Genomic DNA, 19,856 nt, shown 5'->3' with positions numbered 1-19,856 from the left:
CAGATGTCTTGAAAAAACATTATGTGCCGGTTTCTCGGACAGGGTTTAGAGTAATCTAGGACTAGGCCTTAAGAAAACCCTGTCCGGAAAGCACCACTATATGCACAAAATGATTAAATTTTATTCATTAATCGAAAAATAATATTCTGTAAAAAGTGCATAGTGATTTACTTTACGAATCTACCGGACAAAGCGTTCAAATGTTTCTGACCTTCTGAATTACGAGCACAGACACCAGGTTTATGAGTTCATGTGGTGCTCGGGGCGCTACGAAGAAACTACAGTAAACATTTAAGGGTTAGAAAGTAGCTGTTATTTTCTACATCCATTATCTCCATTTAGATGCTTGATGCGTTTTCCCCTGCGATAAAAGCTGTACGTTTCCGACGCCTCCATTTGGCGAGAATCTCTCGTGCACAGATAATGGGTGGCTTGGGGTGATGGATGCGGTTAGATGACTAACACCATAATCAACGGAAAAACCTTTTGGGGCTTATAAAAAGATCTCCATTACGTGGAAAATTAGAAAAATTCGGGAAGAAAACTGCAACCCGACTGTGCCGTTTTAGCAGATGGGCGAAAGCATCTCTTACCACCCATCTTGTTATAAAATAGGCAGCTTTCAGCTTCGGATTGAGGGTTGGATGAGAGGGCAAAAAGGTGTCATTGACATTTTATCTTAAATTTTGGCTTGTAATTGGCCCTTTCAGAGGTAATGTCCTAAGTGGGCATAATTTGAAAAAGGCAAGCATCGGGGTTAAAAAGAACATTTACATCCTGCATCAACCTTGGAAGTCATACAGAAAGGACTTTTTTGTCTACTAGAGGAAAAAACTGTCCTGGGTTTAGCTACGCCTGTTTGAGCACAGAGATTTGTGGCTTGAGTTCTCACACGGCACGGACCCAGCGAGGCAGGCTAGAACCTTGTTAGGGCGACCCTAACTGCCTCCACCAACCGTAGTTCATCCTTTCTCCTGGATCCCTCTCTCACCTCCTGCACAAAACCAAACATGCCTATCGGACAACAAATCACACTATACTCTCTCCCAGACTGGGCCATTGCTATGGAAACGTACGGACCTTTCCTCTTGCCTCCGCCTGTCTGTGCATTTCTCATTGTTGTCTCCATTGTACCTCTAGCACCTCTCGCTCCGGGCGCCGACTAACCGACTGCTGTGAAAGCTTAATCACAAGCCAAGGAAAAACGAGCGATCCTGCTAGGAGAGCATGAGGATGAACGATGGAGACATTTAACAACTATAAAGCCAAAGCCAACACAAGAAAAAGTCAAATATTTTAGTAGCTCTACATTTATCAAAAATAATTAATAACTATCTACTTTTTTTGAAAATATGCTCATTTTCCAGCTCCCCTAGAGTGAACATTTGATTCTTACCGTTTTGAAATCCATTCAGCCGATCTCCGGGTCTGGCGCTAGCACTTTTAGCATAGCTTAGCACAATCCATTGAATCTGATTAGACCATTAGCATCGCGCTAAAAATTAGCCATGTTACATCAGCAAAGTCCTTGATTATTACGCCAGAATGAGAGTATAGTTCTGTTGGTCTTAGTAGACGATGTAACTACAGAAGAGTCAAGTTTTAAATAGGAAAAATGTTGAAACTCTTTGGTTAATTTTTAGCGCAATGCTAATGGTCTAATCAGATTCAATGGATTGTGCTAAGCTATGCTAAAAGCTAAAAAGCTAGACCTGAAAATCAGCTGAATGGTTTCCAAAATCAACTGTTTATCTCTAGCGGAGCTAGAAAATTAGCATATTTTCAAAAAAGTGGAGTGTCCCTTTAAGTCATTTAATTATACCTAATCTATCTCAATGTAAAATTAAATGGCGAGCTAATGGAAATCTAAAACATATATGACTCAAATAAAAAAATCAAGCTCTTAGCAATGACGTCTTCATGTGGGCAGTGAACTATCAAAAACAGGAAGTCTCACTTTATTTGCCCTGATGTTTGTGTCGTCTACCCACAATTCTCCCATCATATCACTGCAATCACTGCCCGCTCTAATAGCTTCCAATTGACTCCAATGAGTCCTATTGTGTCTTGAAAAGCCCTGCAGAAGAAACTGTTAACAGGTGCAGTGTAAGTCGAGGTCTATCGAGAGCTTTACGAAATTAAGTTTAACAACACGACCGCTTTTGAAATAGCCGTCGACTGAAAGAAGAACAAAATTGCGACCATCTAACGCGATTATTTGCCGTCCCTCCAGGCGATCGTTGTGCTTCATAAAACAGACACCTGCTGAAGTGCTCGGGGAGGGCGGAAAAGAGGATAAAACTCTGAAACTGGCATTTAGGAGAAAATGCCATTTTTCAGCTTTCAGATTATGATAATGTCAACTGCGAAAAGTTGAGCTAGGAAAGCCAGTGTAAATATTAAGTATTGAGCTAGTATAATACAGCGAGTGTTTAATGTCTATTAAAAGCGTAAATAGATACAAAGTTATGGATTTGGCTTACTATTCGTATTGTAACCAAACTGCCTGTCCTTTATCGTCTTAAAATTGTGCTTTCAATCTATCAGCGACTGACGGGACTCATAACAAACCTCATCCTAGCAGAGATCACAAAGTAATGAAAATCACAAAGGTGACATGCAATAATCATTTTTGACATTCACTAAATCTGAGCCTGCCAATCTGCTTTGTGATTAGGCTGACCTAGAAAACTGTATGTGTGTGTGTACAGTAGGATGACACTGTCCACTGCGGTGCCATCTGCTGGTCAAAATGATCAACAACAGATCGACTACAAAAGAAAGGCATCAATATTTACATTTAGGCATTTGGCAAATGCTTTTGTCCGTAGGTGAACACAGAGTATTGAACCCCAAAAAATTATGCACACCAATATAATGCTATATAACTTTTAAAGGGATTTAAAGGGGTCATATTATGCAATTTTTTAAAAGATGTAAAATAAGTCTTTGGTGTCCCCAGAGTTAGTATGTGAAGTTTTAGCTCAAAATACCCCACAGATCATTTATTATATCATGTTAAAAATGACACTTTGTAGGTGTGAGCGTTTTTGGGTGTGTCCTTTAAAATGCAAATGAGCTGATAAAATGCAAATACTGATCGCAATGATGGTGATTTATTGAAATTGAAACTCACTTGTGCTGTCAATTAATCGCAGTGCCTTGGTTGGATTAAGGGGCGGTATTATTGTAATTTGACTTGCTGTCTACATCACAAAACGGGCAAAATCTGAACCACCTATTTTTTCACATGCTTGCAGAGAATGGTATACCAAAACTAAGTTACTGAGTTGTTCTTTTTCAAGTTTTCTAGGTTGATAGTAGCACTAGAGACCCAATTATGGCAATTAACATGCAAAAAGTCAGATTTTCATGCTATAGCCCCTTTAAAGGATCTGTAAGACAAAAAAAAAATCAGTTGCTGGCCAAAGCCTTACAACTTTCTTTCCTCTGTTGAACACAAAGTAAGAAGTTTTAATGAATGTCAAAGCTGCTCTTGTGTTCCAAAACAATAAAGCATACACAGACCACCGGCTGTCCGTCTCCAAAAAGGACACAAACGGCACCATTAAAATACCATAAATGTGGTCCATAAGTATTCTGAAGACATGCGATGGGATAAACAGACCAAATTTCATGCTGTTATTTACTCAAATTACATAACGTCTTAAACTATGATGCTGCTTTTCATCTTTTCAGAGTCTGATAGCCTGTGGTTACTGCATGCATTCAGTGTGTGAGAAAAACCGGCTTAACCGTTCTCCAAAACATCTCCATTCATGTCCCACAGAAGAAAGAAACTCGAGGTCTGAAATGAACAAATACAGCAACAACCTCTCATAATCTCGCTCACCTTATCTGCCCAAAGCTGCGCACACGATCACAGATTTATTTTGGCAGCCAAGCTCGGTTAGAGAGGTTAAAATGCAGGACGGTATGCGGCAGGTAATAAGGGACGTTCAAGCCTTTTAGCTGATAACTTAAAAGAGACGTGAGAGGAGAGGAACTTTCCCTTCAGGAGCCTGAAATCAGTGACTTCAAAGGAGAGAGAAATTATTGAAGTCGTTTTCTGCCCGAGTCAATCAAACGTGAGGAGCTGGGTTCGACGCTGTGCAGTTCGACTTCCCAAAATATCACAATGTAACAAGCGCCGAAAAAACACCATATTGAGAAACATCAACAAACAGATTGTTCGCAGCCTATGCCGTTATTCTTAACATAGTTACGGTCGCAGGAAATCATTGTGCTGTTGTGCCTCTTGCACGCAAAATTCGAGGAAAACAGACCCTGTGTTGTTGAGCAATAATATTCAGAGCTAACGAAAACACAAAGTTAACTTTTTATATGGTGCTTCTGGCAACCGCAGCATAACAAACTGTATTGTGAAGATTGCGGAGTACATTTCGAGGTGGGATATTTTCGTCCAGCCGGCACACCGCAGAATGGGGTGTCTGGTCATTAGGGGGTTTTTCGGGCCGGGATGTGAGAGGTTGGGATCGGGTGTTGTGTGGTTAAACAGACACGCCAAGAGCCGAACTGACTGTTTTTAGAGCTCGTGGGTGTCTGAGGATTGTGGGAATGTGGATGGTTATCCGATTCCGCATCAGATTGTTTATAGGAGACAGAAATTATGTAGAAAGCGGTATAGCAAAGCACTGAGCGATAGCTAACAGCACTGTGTGACCGGTAGAAGATCATATTAGTGATCCAACGATAAAACATTTGTAATTAATACAAGTAAGCAAAACATATTGTGATACATAACTACAGAGCCTTCTGGACAATAGAAAGTTGATATATGATATACATAACTGAAAAAAGTAGCTCATGACTGATGAAGTAAGGGTGTCACAATGGCTGCGTCTGAACGCTTAAGCAGCTGACTTGTTGGCTCACTGCCTCATGAGGCAATAAGTTCAGCGGCATGAGGGCAGCTCTGGGAAACGCATTTGGACAGCCTTCATAGGCAGCGAAATGGAATTCTGTTTGTAAAAAATATATATAAAATATCTTATATAAATATCATATAATATAAATATAAACAGAGAGCGCCTTTGTCATAACTAATTGTATATTTAAAAACTACAATACTAATTTCTTGTTAAAAATGCAGTCAAAAGGTGTAAAAAGTGAAAATAAAACTTTACACTAAATTTGTGCTCCAGCTGCTTCCTTGGCCACCATTTTATTTTTTCGAACTTGACCCGGCTCAACCAATCACATACCCTCCACACGCCCATGCATAGAATTGTGGGACAAGACGATTAAGGAAGTAAACCAAACATTGGATTTGGACATGCCTTGATGGCTTCCTGCCTTGGAATTCTGCCTCCGAAGACAGCATTTTAGAGCTTTCGGACGCAGCCAGTATTTCAGTATTGTCTATAACGTGATGTAAAAAATGATGACTATCGATATTGTGTTAATACTACACATATGATAATATTGTAAGTAATTCAGCAGGCATTTCAAATCTTGCCTTATGCACTTTTAAAAATAGTAAGTGACCTGGTTGTCTTAGAATTTTGAGTGAATTCAACTTTAAAATATTAGTTGACAACTTTTTTGAGTTAACTAATATTCTTAAATTGATTTTTTTTTACAGTGTGAGCAGTTCTCAAACTGGTGGGGGCGGGGCGTGGCCACCTGGGTAGGCGCAAGATGGTGCCAGGGCCACATGACATTTTATGAAATATATTTATTTATCCAGCCGAGTCTCACGAAATTTCGTTATATAGTCACGTAAATTTTTTATTTATTTTTTCGTGATATTATCACAAATTTCCGCGTTTTTTTGTGATCATATAACGAATTCCTGTTTTCGTGTGATTAGCACGTATTTGTTACTCAACTGTTTTGTCCTATTTTCTTACCATTGTCGCTTCGGTCAGGGTTAGATTTACATAAAATGACATCCCTACCCAAACCCAACTCTAACCCTAACCCCAGGCGACATATAAAAATAAAATCAGAAAAAATAGTATAAACCAATACATATAATGACATTCTAATGTAAGCAGCAAATCTAACCCTTAACCGAAGCAACAATGGTTTGAAAATAGGAAAAAACAGTTGAGTAACCAATACATGATAATCACACAAAAACAGGAATTTGTTATACAATCACGAAAACCCCCAGAAATTTGTGATAATATCACAAAAAAAATTCAAAAATGTACGTGACTATGTCACGAAACCTTGTGAGACTGGGTAGAATTAGGGCTGTCACAATGATTAAATAACCGTCTCATCGCAATTGTTTGACCTCATCGCAATGATTTCAGATCACCGCGATGATTGCACATTTCTCTAAAAAACACAAGGGGGAGCTGCAGCGCCTGTATAAATGAGACAGTATCAGATTTCTTTTAAAAATGTGTTATGTGTATAAATATTTACTGCCATATAAACCTTGGAAAAGATTTCATTTAAATAATCACAACGATCTGTGAAAATTATTTCATAAACAAAAAATGTATGATAATTAAATGTCAAAGCAATAAACAGGCAATTAATCGTCATAACCGTCACAATTTATTAAACAATTAACCGTCAGCCAAATTTCAAAATCGTGACAGCCCTAGGTAGAATTGATCATATATTCTGTGAAATTATACATCAGAATAAGAAGGAAACTAACAGCACTACATTGTACTTAATATATTGTTTTATTAACCATTTAATTGAAATTCGAAAAAAATTTTTTATTTTTATGTCATGAATTTTCTTTTGAAGGGGGCGCATGCCAAAAGGTTTGAGAACCACTGATTTTGAGTATAATTAATTGTCAAAAATTGATGAATAAAACAAAATAAACACTACAAAAGATGAATCTGAATGATATTACTATTTATTTATAAATTGGGTGAAATAGCGCAATACTTATCGAGATTATGCGCTATTTTTGCCATGATAATTGTGTAGACATGACAGCTCTTTGTGGAACAAATGTTTTTGTAGGAAAATTTAAATATCCATTTTTTAAATAGATCACTTTAAGCAAACATAAAAAAATCTTGAGTGTTACTTTTAAAAATATAAAAAATATTAACAATAAAAAGTTTATACGTGTTAATACGCAAACATGCTGAAATGTTAGAACATTTTTGCTGACATAATCAAAATATCCACTACTTTAATCAATCTGGGCAAAATATCCATATATCACCAATCTTGATTCAAGTCCGAAATAAACCACAGCTAATGCTAGCTGTAAATTCATCCAAATCCATTTTTTCTATATTGTCCTATAGTGGGGATGGAGAGCGTGTGTGTGCAGGTCGAAAGCTAATCCTGTTAATGTGAAGAGCTGGACATTCGACGCACACAAACAAGCCTAAAGCTTTATTACCAGCAGCAAAGATTTATTCAAAGCTTTTTTCTTTTTGATTAAAAATGTCTCCTCCACATGTTGATTTATGAGTGCAGAGAAGAGTGCACGAGCGAGCGAAGGAGAGAGAGCGAGGCGAAATGGATGACATCATGCAATTGGCAAGCGCACAGAGAGGTGACATCTACTGGCTTTGTGTATGTCGAAATAAAAGCCTGGGTGAGAGAGAGAGAGCAAGCGAGCGAGCGAGATAGTGTGTGTGCAGCTGTGTATAAGAGAGCAACCGCAAGCCCACCTGCACTTTTTGTGTGCATCTGGGTGGGGGTGCGACACCATTGGGCAGGTTATATATGTAAACAAAGAGAGGTTCAGAAAGTCTGGGAGGGGTCAAGTTTAAAGTCAACATGAAGTGACCATATTTACTTTTCTAAAACATGTTCGCTTTATACCCAGCCATTTATCGCTGCACATTATTTCAAAACACAAAGAATGTTTGTCTTTGTATTCTTTCGTCTGAATGTAATAACTTTATAAAAAAATAGTTTTGTTTTTAAACGTCATTGTTTTCAACTACAGCTGAAGATAATGCAGCATTCATATATCTCGCTAATATCGAAGGTTATTGCAATTATAGAAAAGTCAATAGATTCAAGAAACAATGTGTGGGATACGCTTAACGCATTTTAAAACAACACAAAAAGTTTTGAAGGTCAAATTACGAAAGCCGTTTGCGTTGTCATGTTGACTCAACCGCACCCAACAGTAGCGAGAAGCTTTCGTCAGAACACAAATATCCAAAACGGCACAAAAAAACCTTCGTCCCTAGCCAGCTGTGCTGTACGCCAACGTGACGAGACACTAATTAGAGATCGGAGACTGAGAATACAATAAACAACATCCGAGCCAATCAGACGTCTCCGTGAGGAGGAGGGGGTGCGGGATTTGGCGGCCAGGGGTTTGGGGGATGGGGGGGGTGTAGTGATTAGAGCTTTGAGACCGAGAGGGGCGATATGCACTGCCTGGTAAACATCCACAATCACGCTAGCTTCTAAATAAAGATAAAAATACAGTAAGAGCTTGGAAGTGTGACAACCATAATTATAAAAAATAGAGATTGATGGATTGATAGTGAGAGATTTACTACCCTTTACTTAAAATAGGAAAAGCAGTGTGCATTGGTTGAAATCACAAGAGAGGTCTTGTTAACGCCCTGAAAGCACTGAGAATAAGTCACATGCTTCGATTTAAAAAGTGTATTAATGCTATTGCACAAGAATGCTTACAAACTAAATCCAATATTAGAAATAGACATCAGACATTCATTAGATATTCTCTTCAGGGTCGTTCTTTAAAACCAAGAAATAGATAAACAGAACAATGTCAGACAAACAAAGCTGTGCTGTATCTAAGCCTGGCCTATTCTCTTGCATTACACCTATTTTATAGGGCTGAAAGGAGCAGGGAGGCTTCGCCCCCCCAGCCCCCCTTTTTGCCCTCTCATATCTTAACTTCACTCAACTCTTTGGTTTTGTTTTCCTAATGCATTTCTAAATCCATCTTAGGGGTGAAATGGTGCAGAACAAATCCAGACTTCAAGCCTTGAAAATTAAAAGACGCCAATGAGGATCCTGTTTGATGAAGAGATATACGCTTGAGGAGAGTAAATATTCCGACATACTACAATCTCTCTCTCCATGTCTCTCGAGGCGTTAAAACCTTTATCTTAAGCTTAGGCTAAGTTTGAGCTTACATAAGGCCAGAGAGCCGGTGAGCAGCGGGGACAGCAGCAGGGCACTCAGGGAGAGCAGGGTTGGCAGGTAGGGCAGGTGGCCGGCTGGCATCATTTTGCAGATGACCTTTGACCTGGCTGGACAGCCGCGGCCCCGCAAGCTGGAGATGAGGGGTCTGCACGCTGGACGTTTTGCAATCTAGAAAAAATAAAGAAACCACGGTGAGTACAGTGATCAAGGCAAACAAATCTTGTGTGTTAACATTGCTTCCCAGTCAACCATCAAGTACATTCACACATTTTTCCAGAAACGCTTCACGAATCTTTCCATTGCTGGTTTAGCTCACATCCCCCGAGTTCAGCCCGCCTGAACGCCTGCAGACTCTCAATTAACTGTTTTACACAACTCATAATTAGTCAGGCTTTATCGCTGGATCTCGTCATTATTTACTTATCCGCCCATCATGTAATTACGAAGACACTCATCAATATTTCAGACGGCGTCTCTTTGTTTTAGCCAAATTGCGATTAATCCCCCCGTCTCCGCCTCTGGAGTCGACTGCGGGTTGCTGTGTTTCACAAGCGCGGGGCGGAAACCCAGCAAACGTGCTTGTAAACCATTTAATTAAAAATGGCAACAACATCAGATGGCAAGAGACAAACACGTGTAGTGGCGTTCACGGCACTCAAGTCGAGATCTAAAGAGCTGTTGACAGGAACCATTAAAACTGTACAAAGCGACACTTGTCAACCTGGAGAAAACCTGAGAGTAGGGACGAGGGGCATGATGCTGCCACCTTAAAAACACTGGCAACCCAACACATAGCTCATATACCGTAGTTTTTATACATCAAGCATACGTTTGGAATAATAAAAGAGCAATGATCGCCATCAAAACGACATCCACTGTTAATGTTACATGTAAACTTTAAGGGGTGGTTTCCTGGAAAGGAATTAGCCTAAGCCAGGACTAGGCCTTAGTTTAATTAGGAAATATAACTAGTTAACATGCCTTAATCAAAACATTACTTGTGTGCATTTTGAGACAAAACAAAGGGCACTGGTGTATTTTAATATCTGTCAGGACAGCTTTTACATTTATTTTATTCTAGGACAAATCTAATCCCTGTCCGGGAAACCGGCTCAATATGTACAACGTAAATAGGGCCGCAACTAACGATTATTTTCATTAATCGGACAATATTTTTCCAGATTAATCGGATAAAAAACTAAATATCAAGTCAATTTGATTAAATTAGCATATTCCTGTGTAAAAATGTAGCTTTAAAGTGCAAAAGCAACACATTGAGACATGTGACTTCACAGACCAATTTATTAATAATGAAATTCGCTCACAACTATTTTTGTAATAGATTATAAACGCTGTTTGCAAAATCTTTGTCATCCACATTATACCCCAAACATTCAAAAGTGCTTGACGACCGCTATGTAAATAAGATTGTGTCATAGCCGGCAACACAATACAATGCAGAAGGACTCTACTATCCTCCTACCTCGCGGCCTCATGAGGTGCTTTAAACTTTGACAATAAGTCTTTTGTGTCCTACCAAGATGGCTACAAAGCACAATGGCATGCCTACACGCATGCCCGCCACCGCATCGGTCTGCTCTTCTAGCCTAGCATGCGTTATGTTTCCAGAGAGCCTGCTAGTCATAAAGTGGGAGTGAGAGCCCGGTGACAGCTGGCTTGTCAACTAGGGGTTTCCTGTCAACCTGTATGCCGACAGAAAACTCAACAACATATAAACAATTGAAAGCATGTCACTCGAAGGCTTCTGTTCTTGAGCATCACAACCAGAGGGCCCAGACCGGGCATGGTGTTCCCAGACAAGAGGAACAAGTCTGTTGGGATTTATGTTCCTATTTTATATTGGCAGAAGAGCAAAAGTCCTAAAGCAGCCTTTTTTACCAGGTATGGGTGCTGGAAGGTTAAACTCGGTTTGCTGCAATAAAAAAACTATGGTATATCATCATCTCATAGCTCAATAAATAGTAGACTATATGTAAATATTAGAATATACGTAAAGCCCTAATAATGCGTTTAGACCAGGCGTGGTAGAGGCGTCATGCGCGAGTGATTTCAGGTCTCTGGAGGTCTCGTGGCGCGAATGAGGCGTTTAGCGCGGTAGGCACAATTCCGCTTATTCGCACGCCTAGTTTGCGCGAATGGTGCAAAATTAAGCGTTGTGCAAAACAAACGCGCTAGTTGAAAAACTTGAACTTTGGTGGAAAAACGCGCCACGTTAACCAATCAGGAGCTTGCTCTAGTAGTGACGTGATTACAGGAAGCGAGCGAAGTCGCAGAAGCCCCTCCCATGACGCGAATTTCCGCATGAATGTCTCCATGACTAGAATTTCACAAATGAAGCGAGTAAACTCAAAATGTTCAAGCAGCAAACTAGACACTGTAAACACAAATTTGACGCCTCAAACGCGGCCGATGTGAACCCAGGGTAAGGTTATTAGATATTATAAGCATTTAAATTAAGTATGAGGTAAGTGCAGATGGCTTCCAGCTGTTTCCAAGCTAGCTGACATTTCAGATTCGACAGATGCCCACCCAACCGCTATCATACCCCTGATAGATTACCTAACGCAGAAAAAACTAATATGTCTAGATTAGCGTTTAGCCTTCAAACGAAAGCCTATATTTTATTATATACTGTACCATATATGTGACAAACTCTTACAGCTTGTTCTTAATCTTAATTCATGTTCACCTGGTTAAGCCTTCAGATGCTGGGAAAGGGACGTATATTTCAACCGTAATGCTGTGCAATATGCAGAAGGACCTATGAATAATTGAGCAATAAGAAGCATATTCTAGGCTTGTTTTTAATGTCCATAATAAACCAGGAAACAACATAGATGTATAAAAAACAGCTCAATAAAAAAATAATACGGATGATGCATATGGTTTAAACATGCCTTTATATGTTAGATGGCAAGGTTGCAACATTTGACAGCTATCTTTTGAGGCATGCATTCATTTTCTTTCCCATACTATCATTTTATCCTTTCCTTTTAATCTCGCACTCGCTTTGATTTCTATCTTTTCCTCATCTCATCGTTCTTCAATGCCAACACGTAGCGTGTTTTCTGTTGAATGTTGCATTCCAGCAGTAAGATGTAATCGAGGCTGCTTTCTACAACTGGTTGCCTTCCTAATCTTTCATGTTTCCATACATTATTAATGCTAACATGTTGAACGCAGTGCTGAAATGAGAGCAAGAATGCGAGAGAAAGCATGCGAGTTTTAAAACCAAAATTTATCATTTTAAAATGTTAAAAATAATTAGTTACTGCATCAAAAGACAACTTTCAAATAATAGGCATATTAAAATGCGGCTAGTTTTAACCACCAGCTTCAAAGCCACAATTTACGTTCTAGCACATAAACAGTAATATCAAAACATCTTTGAAGAAGCCCCTTTGAACGCAGCCAGTCGTAAACATTCCCAGCGCAAGTGTTGCCTTTGTATGCGAGGGTGCATGCCGCATTTAATGCGTTAATATTAATGCGAGTGATAATTACGAAATCCGCAGTGCTGTTACTCCTGCGGGGGGAGGGCAGCTGAGACACAGCGAGAGCACTGTGGGTTTATATACGCCCATGTGCATGTATGGACTTGAGCGGCGTGCGAGTATCTCCCACAGATTGGCAAAAACCTAGCTGCAAGGCATGCAGATGAAGAAACCAACTACCGTGCAGACGCTCAGAAAAGAAACAGATGTAGCGGCAGAACAACTGGGAGACGTCTAATGCCAGTGTGTGATTTTTAAAGCTGGATAATCAGAGGAAACCAGCAGCCAGATCAGAGTCCCCAGTGAGTCTGAATGAGGAAACGGGAAGGAAGAGAGCATGGCGGACATCCAATTAAAACTCCCAATTAAGTGCCCCAGAGACCAATCTTCAATAAAGAGATCAAAGCGCCGATAACAGCGAGATCGGGCGTGCTCGCAAACATCGCAATATAAACGCCTATCGGTCACATTTGACAAAGGAACAAGACATTGTAGATGAGAAATAAAGCATTTGTTTACATCAAAAGTAGATGGATAGTGTTAATTCCGCTAATATGTATGATAAGAGACCAATAACTATTAAGTGAAGTGATGCATGCCGTGTTAATTTTGCGTGAAGTGATTGCTAATCGTTTGTAATGCAAAATTATGCGCAATTGAAACCATTACTCTTTAATTAAGTATTTTGTGATGTCGTTTAATAACCACACACCCTTAAACGTATCCCACTACCAAAATGATCAAGCTGACCACCGAAACGAACACAAGCGCTCGTTCAGGATAACCTTTAAGTGTTTCGCCCCAATCATATAGACAGATTGTGTGATTTAAAATGCATGGTTAAAACCAAATTAAGGAAAATCTCTCTTAGTGAGGGGTCTTAGTCACCAAATGTCCCGTGAGCAAATAATTAATTCCCTAGTATTGTCGACATGGTATGCAACAGGGATCGAATGGCTTTGGCTTCAAGGACATACACTCTTTCTGCGGTCATACACACTTATGTCTGTCCACAGTAGTAAAGTAAGAGCATACACATCTGGCATTTATGTCAGTTCTAGATTTGACTGCATAGTCCAGGTGGCTTGAGTTTGTGGCCGTCCTTTGACCGCGTTCAAGACACCATTTTGAATAGCACATTAGCTGCCTGTTCACTCTGCTGCCAATGTACATCCCAATGGTAAAGCAAAATGTCAATTTCAGCCAATCAACTTTTATGATTTGCCCACCATTTCCTCTCCAACACTGACAGTATGGTTGCCTTTTACAATCAATGGGAAATCAAACGTGTCCCTACATACTTTCTCAATATACGAATAACATTCACACATGGATCATTCATAGAAAATAATGTCTTTGCAATCTTTTATAATGTAATTTTTATTCTAGATGATGTCACTAAGTCCTGCTTTGTAAGTCTTATTCATTCTGTAATGCCATGCCCATTTATAACCATCCAATCAATTGGTAAAAAATTATCTGAAAGCATTTCCTACTTCACAAGAAGGCTGTAAATGATATCCACATATATTATATAGATATTGTATGCAAAAAGAATTATTGCCAGCCATTTAATTAAAAAGCATATCAAGGTCGCCCCAAAATCGACAGAAAAACCCACATTATTTTGCAAATGGGAAATGAAGCCTACAATAGCTGGGTTTCCATTGAAACATGAAGTGAATCTTTTCAAAATGCGCATAAAAAGGAAAAACAAACAAATGCAAGTAAGGTGCGTTTCCATCAAGTTGTTCGTGCGAATGATGCTGGTATTTGTAAATTAGTGACCAACAGTAAGTTAAAAAGGATGCTTGAAAATTACGATTTGGCAAGTTATAAATTTACTTGTATTTGCCAAACTGAAAAAAGAAATGCAGACTTTTTAAATCAGGTACTAGCAGCAAGGGCATTGCGACAACGTCGAGCCCCATATATTGGAAAGATGATACAGCTAGACAATCAGTTCGTGAGTTTAATGTTCGCTACGTCAGGATTGATTCTGCAAATGCGTTTCCATCTCCCATTATTCACATTTACCCTTTTTCGCACAAGTAAAAACTTTTTAGCGAATAAAGCGATTTTTATTCAAAATTTGGCATTTCCATCACTCGTTTCTTATGCAATACTCATAAAATCAGTGTGATGGAAACCAAGCAACTGTCATTATCATTATGCAACAGTGCCATTACTGAAATGCATCGGGACATTTTATTTTTAAAATTAGTTTTCATTACTGTAATATGGCATCTCGTTTTTTCTTCATTTACAGAATTTTTTATTATGGTAATAAGATATTAATATTTAATGATACAAACCTCTCAATGGTCTTATAAAAAGACATTCCACAAAATATATTTTTATTTATTTTATTGCAAGCCAGACAGGTTTGGTGAGTGCCCTACCTTACATCTTTACAGGTGAGCAATCAAATCAATTTGCATGAATCTGTTAAAGCGTTAGGTAAATATTGGATGCAGAGAGAGAGAGAGAGAGAGAGAGAGAGAGAGAGAGAGAGAGAGAGAGAGAGAGAGAGAGAGAGAGAGAGAGAGAGAGAGAGAGAGAGAGAGAGAGAAAGAGAGAGATCCAGGCAGTATCACCAACATCCAAAGCTCTTCCTTTATGTTTGTTTACAGTGGCACAGAGATGATCTACAGCTATTCATATGCAATGGAGCCAGGATAAAATGTCTGATAAAAAATAACACAAACAGGAGTCTCACTGTCTGGACAAAAGACAACAAGGCAGGGGACCCTGCCAAGAAAGCGTCTTTCTCCTCCCTAAACAGGCGTTGCATAATTCTGAATCTTGACTGCAACCAAACAAGAGGCGACGTTTATGTGCGGGTGTGTTTTGTAAATCCACCCTAAGATCAGAAGAAAGCGTGCAATGCTTCACACTGACACGTCAGTCACAGAAAACCAGGTGCTGTTGACCTTCATGTGAATCCCAGGAGAGACGTTTGGTTTATATGACACGATGCAAGCTGTTGCGACACTCCCAGAGTATGACCATAAATCGTGGAGTTTTGAGGCTTTTACTGGGTGAATGTCAGTTCTGCGACCAACTACATGGTAGTGGGCACCTTAAAATCAACTAAATCAGCAAAGAACAGTGTAACAATATCAAAAATATATTATCATGACATCACATTTCATAATACTGTCAATCAAACCCAGTCAAGTTTACACCAAAAAAAAAACAGTGGAAATGAGAGCTGTGTTAAGCAATAGGTGTTCTTCATTTCAGTATAGGGCATAGGGTTCTGTGCTAACTCTTTGGCAGGCTAACGTGTCCCTTTAAGTCACATCACGTATGGGCATCTCTTAATTACAAATCGGCCCGGCTGCTACGGGTCAGATCTGCTTTAGTCCTTGAAAGAAAACTGACGTCAAGCTCTGGACACCAGCCAAGCCATTTACATGTGATTTCTGCCCTTTTAGACCAACGAAGAGCTTTTCAAGGGGAGATATGGGCATGCATTGATATTCCGGACCCCGGTGAGGAATAAAATTACATTAAGCTCAGGTGCCGGGTGGAAATTTGAATACTTTTCTTAGCTTGGTAAATATTGGATGGGATAGCTCCACATACATGCTATGAAATTGCGGTATAAAATCTTTAAAAACAAGGTAAAAAGTAACTTGGTACCTGGATAATGATACTGACGCGATGGCCTCTTTGAAATGCGGACAATTATGCTGATATTGACGGAGGGGAAACATTAGAATTTATATGCGGATCCATTTATTGCACGCTAGGTGCAACCACACCGCCGAAGGAAGCGTGTTGCTACTCCGTGCCGCAGACAACCTATGGGGTGGGCCAGGAATCAAGATCATAATAGGAAAAGGCATGTGTGCCCATTTTGGGCACTGAACTGAACAACGTGGCTCATAATTACGACCACCAAACCCGCTTTGTGTTAAAAGGCATTTGCGAGTTTATATTTGCTTAAATGGCACCTGAACCGAGTGGTGCTTTTCAGAACAAGAGCTCTTTCCTCAAGGATGCCGGCGTCCCGTATTGTCCCATTAACTGAAATAACTTCATTGAGTTAATTAACAACCTCGGGGTCAACCTGTCACCTTGTTTATACACATGGCACTCGACGGGGCCCGCTCCGAATTTGCAAGAGTGCAAACGGTCACCGTGGCAACAAATTAGGAATTCTGCATTTTTCGCCCCTGTATACGCCATAATAAAACCATTTTGCTGAAGCACGTTGACTCCTCAGCACTGTAATTACATGACAGCGCTGTGGTGAGTGGGTGCAGGAGTGTATAATCACATTTTGACCGAGACTGAGGCCCCGGGAGAGTGTATGCACACACAGGCAGACACGATTGTGTGCGAATGAGGTAAGTGTTCATGGGTTCATGACTAGGGTAGAGAGAGAGACATGTTGAAGACAGAAAACAGATGGCCAGGTCTGGATTTGAGTCTCATGTTTGTCACCTTCTTTCAGCTCTGCTCGGGAATAACAAGTGGCCACTTTTTACAGCCATTATAAAAGCTGCCAGGGGAAGGGCAAACAGAGACCGTTATGTGCATCCCAGTTCTGAGCCACACAGTCCTGCTTTCCCACATTGCTAATCTTTGTGGTTCTCGCTGACTGTGCCGCTGAGTAGCACAAGAGGGGAATTGTAAAATGTGAGCGGGGGCAAAGGTCAGGTGACCCCACATGCTCATGTGACTACACTGGGGCAGGACTAGGAAAGTGGGAATGGCAGCCTGCCTTCATTTAGGGAGTCCCTAAATGAACTAGCACAAAGTTTCTGCTGTCCCCTTATCAAAATGCCACTCATAAACATGCAACAAGACACTGGGTTATTGTTGGAGCTCGACCTTGAAAAACGGCTACATAAGACGAATAGTAAGTCGTAACGCTGACACTACACAGTAGATCATAAATGCCTACACCAATGCTCAATAAACCTTTCCTTACCCAACCTTGTTCCTCTTTTCCACAAAGGCAGTTTGAGTGCTGGTTCAGAGCCTAATTTCAAATCAGTTCAACATCCAAAGCACCGACTCTGAACCAGGAAAAGTAGTACTTAAGTAGCACCAAAACAAGGCTGGTCTAGATTTAAGAACTGATTGCATCAGGGGATGGAGCGGGGTTACTGTGACAAAATACTAGTAGGGCAGCTACAAGCTAAGGCTAACGCTGTTCTGGGTCAATTATAAAATATGTTATGTTATGACAATGTAGGTACGCAAAGCCATTGACCATCAAGAATAATGCAACATCCGACATTGTTGATGGTGTGTTTATGTTTGGCACTGGTGCGCTAACATTTCTGGAAAGGACAGGACATATTCAATGATGTAAGACTTGGCTCTGTGGTGGCTCTCTAGCTCATAGAAAGGCAAACCAGTTCTTAAAAGTCTCACCAGTCGAACCAACTTCGAACTAAGAACAGGACTAGCTATGAACCAGCCCCTAGTTCTTTCTGGTGGAAAGGGGGCATTATTACCCCTTCAGACAACTGAGAATCTGCAGGAGGGTTCAGAGGTGAAAGGGTCAAACAGCTGGTAAAAGCTCTTTTAACCACACAGCATTCCTTTCTTGCTGGTCGGGTTAAAATGGCTGAGAATAATATTGAGAAAAAGGTCATCCGAACAAACGGGTTGATGTATTTCACTGTTTACACAAAGTAATGAGCAATGGCGTTAAAAGGCAACATTGCGTGCCAAAAAGGACCCCGGAGGCACCCAGAATCCTCGCTCATGTCAGGCAACTGGCCTTTTAAACAGAGTATCAGGCGATAAGTCAGCCTTGCGCGGTGTGAGGTGTAGCCAGCGTGAATGCGAAGAGGCGCCTACGCTTCTTTATCTCTAAAGACATCTGACAGGTCCTCCAAGCTGCGAGACATTACCTCTCACTAGAGCTCGACTCAGTGGTAGCACATGAGCTGCCCCGTGGACTCCATCTTGTCCACAGACTTCAAAGCAGTCAAAGAAATAAGAAACATCTAGGTATAAAAACGACAGCTTTGTCCACTGCAGTACCCCTCCATCAGCAACGCTTAATTGACTTGCCCCCGTGCAACAACAGCCTTAAATAACGAATGCAAAACGAGCAGAGTAAATCTTTCCTGAGAGAGACTGCATTCGTGACATACCGATGAATCAATCTCTGTGATTGGTTGACGGACAGAGGGAATTGTCATGGGACCGCTTTGCTGTGCGACTGATTATACAACAATCAATTTGTCATTACTGTAACAATCGGACGAGCCGACTAAAAATGTCTAGAATTGTGGGAAAGTAAATCAAGCTTGGAGGCTTGTTACGCTAACAAATTCTTAGTTCCTTAAAGCTCTCCGCAATCAGATGCAAACAATGAGAGTCTAATTCTTATCTCAGATGAAGCTACTTGTTTTCTAACCTAATATCAATACCTAAGCAAACAACCCCAAGAAAGTGGTATTTATTTGCAGCTAGCTCCCGCCCCCTCTCTCTACATCACCGAATTCTTGTTAGTGCCCGCTGAGCAAGGAGAATCTGTGGGTCGACTTAATCAAAATCACACGTGAGGATTTTGAATACTTTAAGAAGCTGTGACGCTCTTTTCTATGAGTCTCTCCGGTCCAGCCACCTGGTGCTGAACATCTGCTGGTTTCACAGAGGAGAGGAAAACATCAAAGAACTTCCAACTGCGCTTCCTAAAATCTAAAATAAAAAGGGCCAAGACAACCTTAATCTGTTTGTGAATTATGTTTTTGTTTGCATTTTGGCAAGCTCCACATGTCGGCTTAAAGCAACGGCTTCACCAGACAGTATGCTCTTCTGCCATTTCCATAATCTATTCCTCTTAAGGAAAGGTGGCGGACACCTTCCCGTACTTGAAATGTGTCCCAGGCCTTAAGAGCATTGCAGGACAATAGTTAAGAGTGGTTGTGTTGCATCGTTTTCATGGGTGCTTGAAAGCGACAGATCGTTATGCCAGGATAAAGCTGTAAATGGATAAGTGTTTGCTCGCTAAACATGTGATGCTAGTCCTTCTTTCCATCTGTTTGGTTAGGAAGAGGAAAAAAATGACTGTGAAAAATAAACAGGGTGTGCAAGGAAGGGAGCGAGAGAGAAAAGGCACATTTTTGAAAACCTGGTGGTAGAAGAACTAAAGACTGCCATTCCACTACAGCCCAAGCTGTTCGGTTGTCGTCAGGCATGCACAGCAAGATGCAGCCTGCTCCATATGGCTCGCTCGGATCTGCCATCTCAAGGGGAAAACTGCTTGTGCGAGGG

The 19,856-nt window shown here is 40.5% G+C and overlaps 1 protein-coding gene across 12 annotated transcripts in view; it reads right to left on the bottom strand.

The window, feature by feature from the left end:
• ptprsa (protein tyrosine phosphatase receptor type Sa) overlaps window positions 1–19,856 on the bottom strand; it is a 233,349-nt gene that overhangs the window by 123,867 nt on the left and 89,626 nt on the right. For all 12 annotated transcript variants that reach the window (XM_065244402.1, XM_073813439.1, XM_073813437.1 and 9 more), the window contains one exon: window positions 9,081–9,258. In XM_065244402.1, coding sequence (XP_065100474.1) covers window positions 9,081–9,174 — 94 coding nt within the window. In that variant the 5' untranslated portion in view covers window positions 9,175–9,258. The remainder of the gene's footprint in view (window positions 1–9,080; window positions 9,259–19,856) is intronic.

The sequence above is a fragment of the Paramisgurnus dabryanus genome, chromosome 24 (assembly GCF_030506205.2).
Source record: "Paramisgurnus dabryanus chromosome 24, PD_genome_1.1, whole genome shotgun sequence".
NCBI classification, from domain to species: domain Eukaryota; kingdom Metazoa; phylum Chordata; class Actinopteri; order Cypriniformes; family Cobitidae; genus Paramisgurnus; species Paramisgurnus dabryanus.
This window is presented reverse-complemented; position numbering and strand designations above follow the sequence as displayed.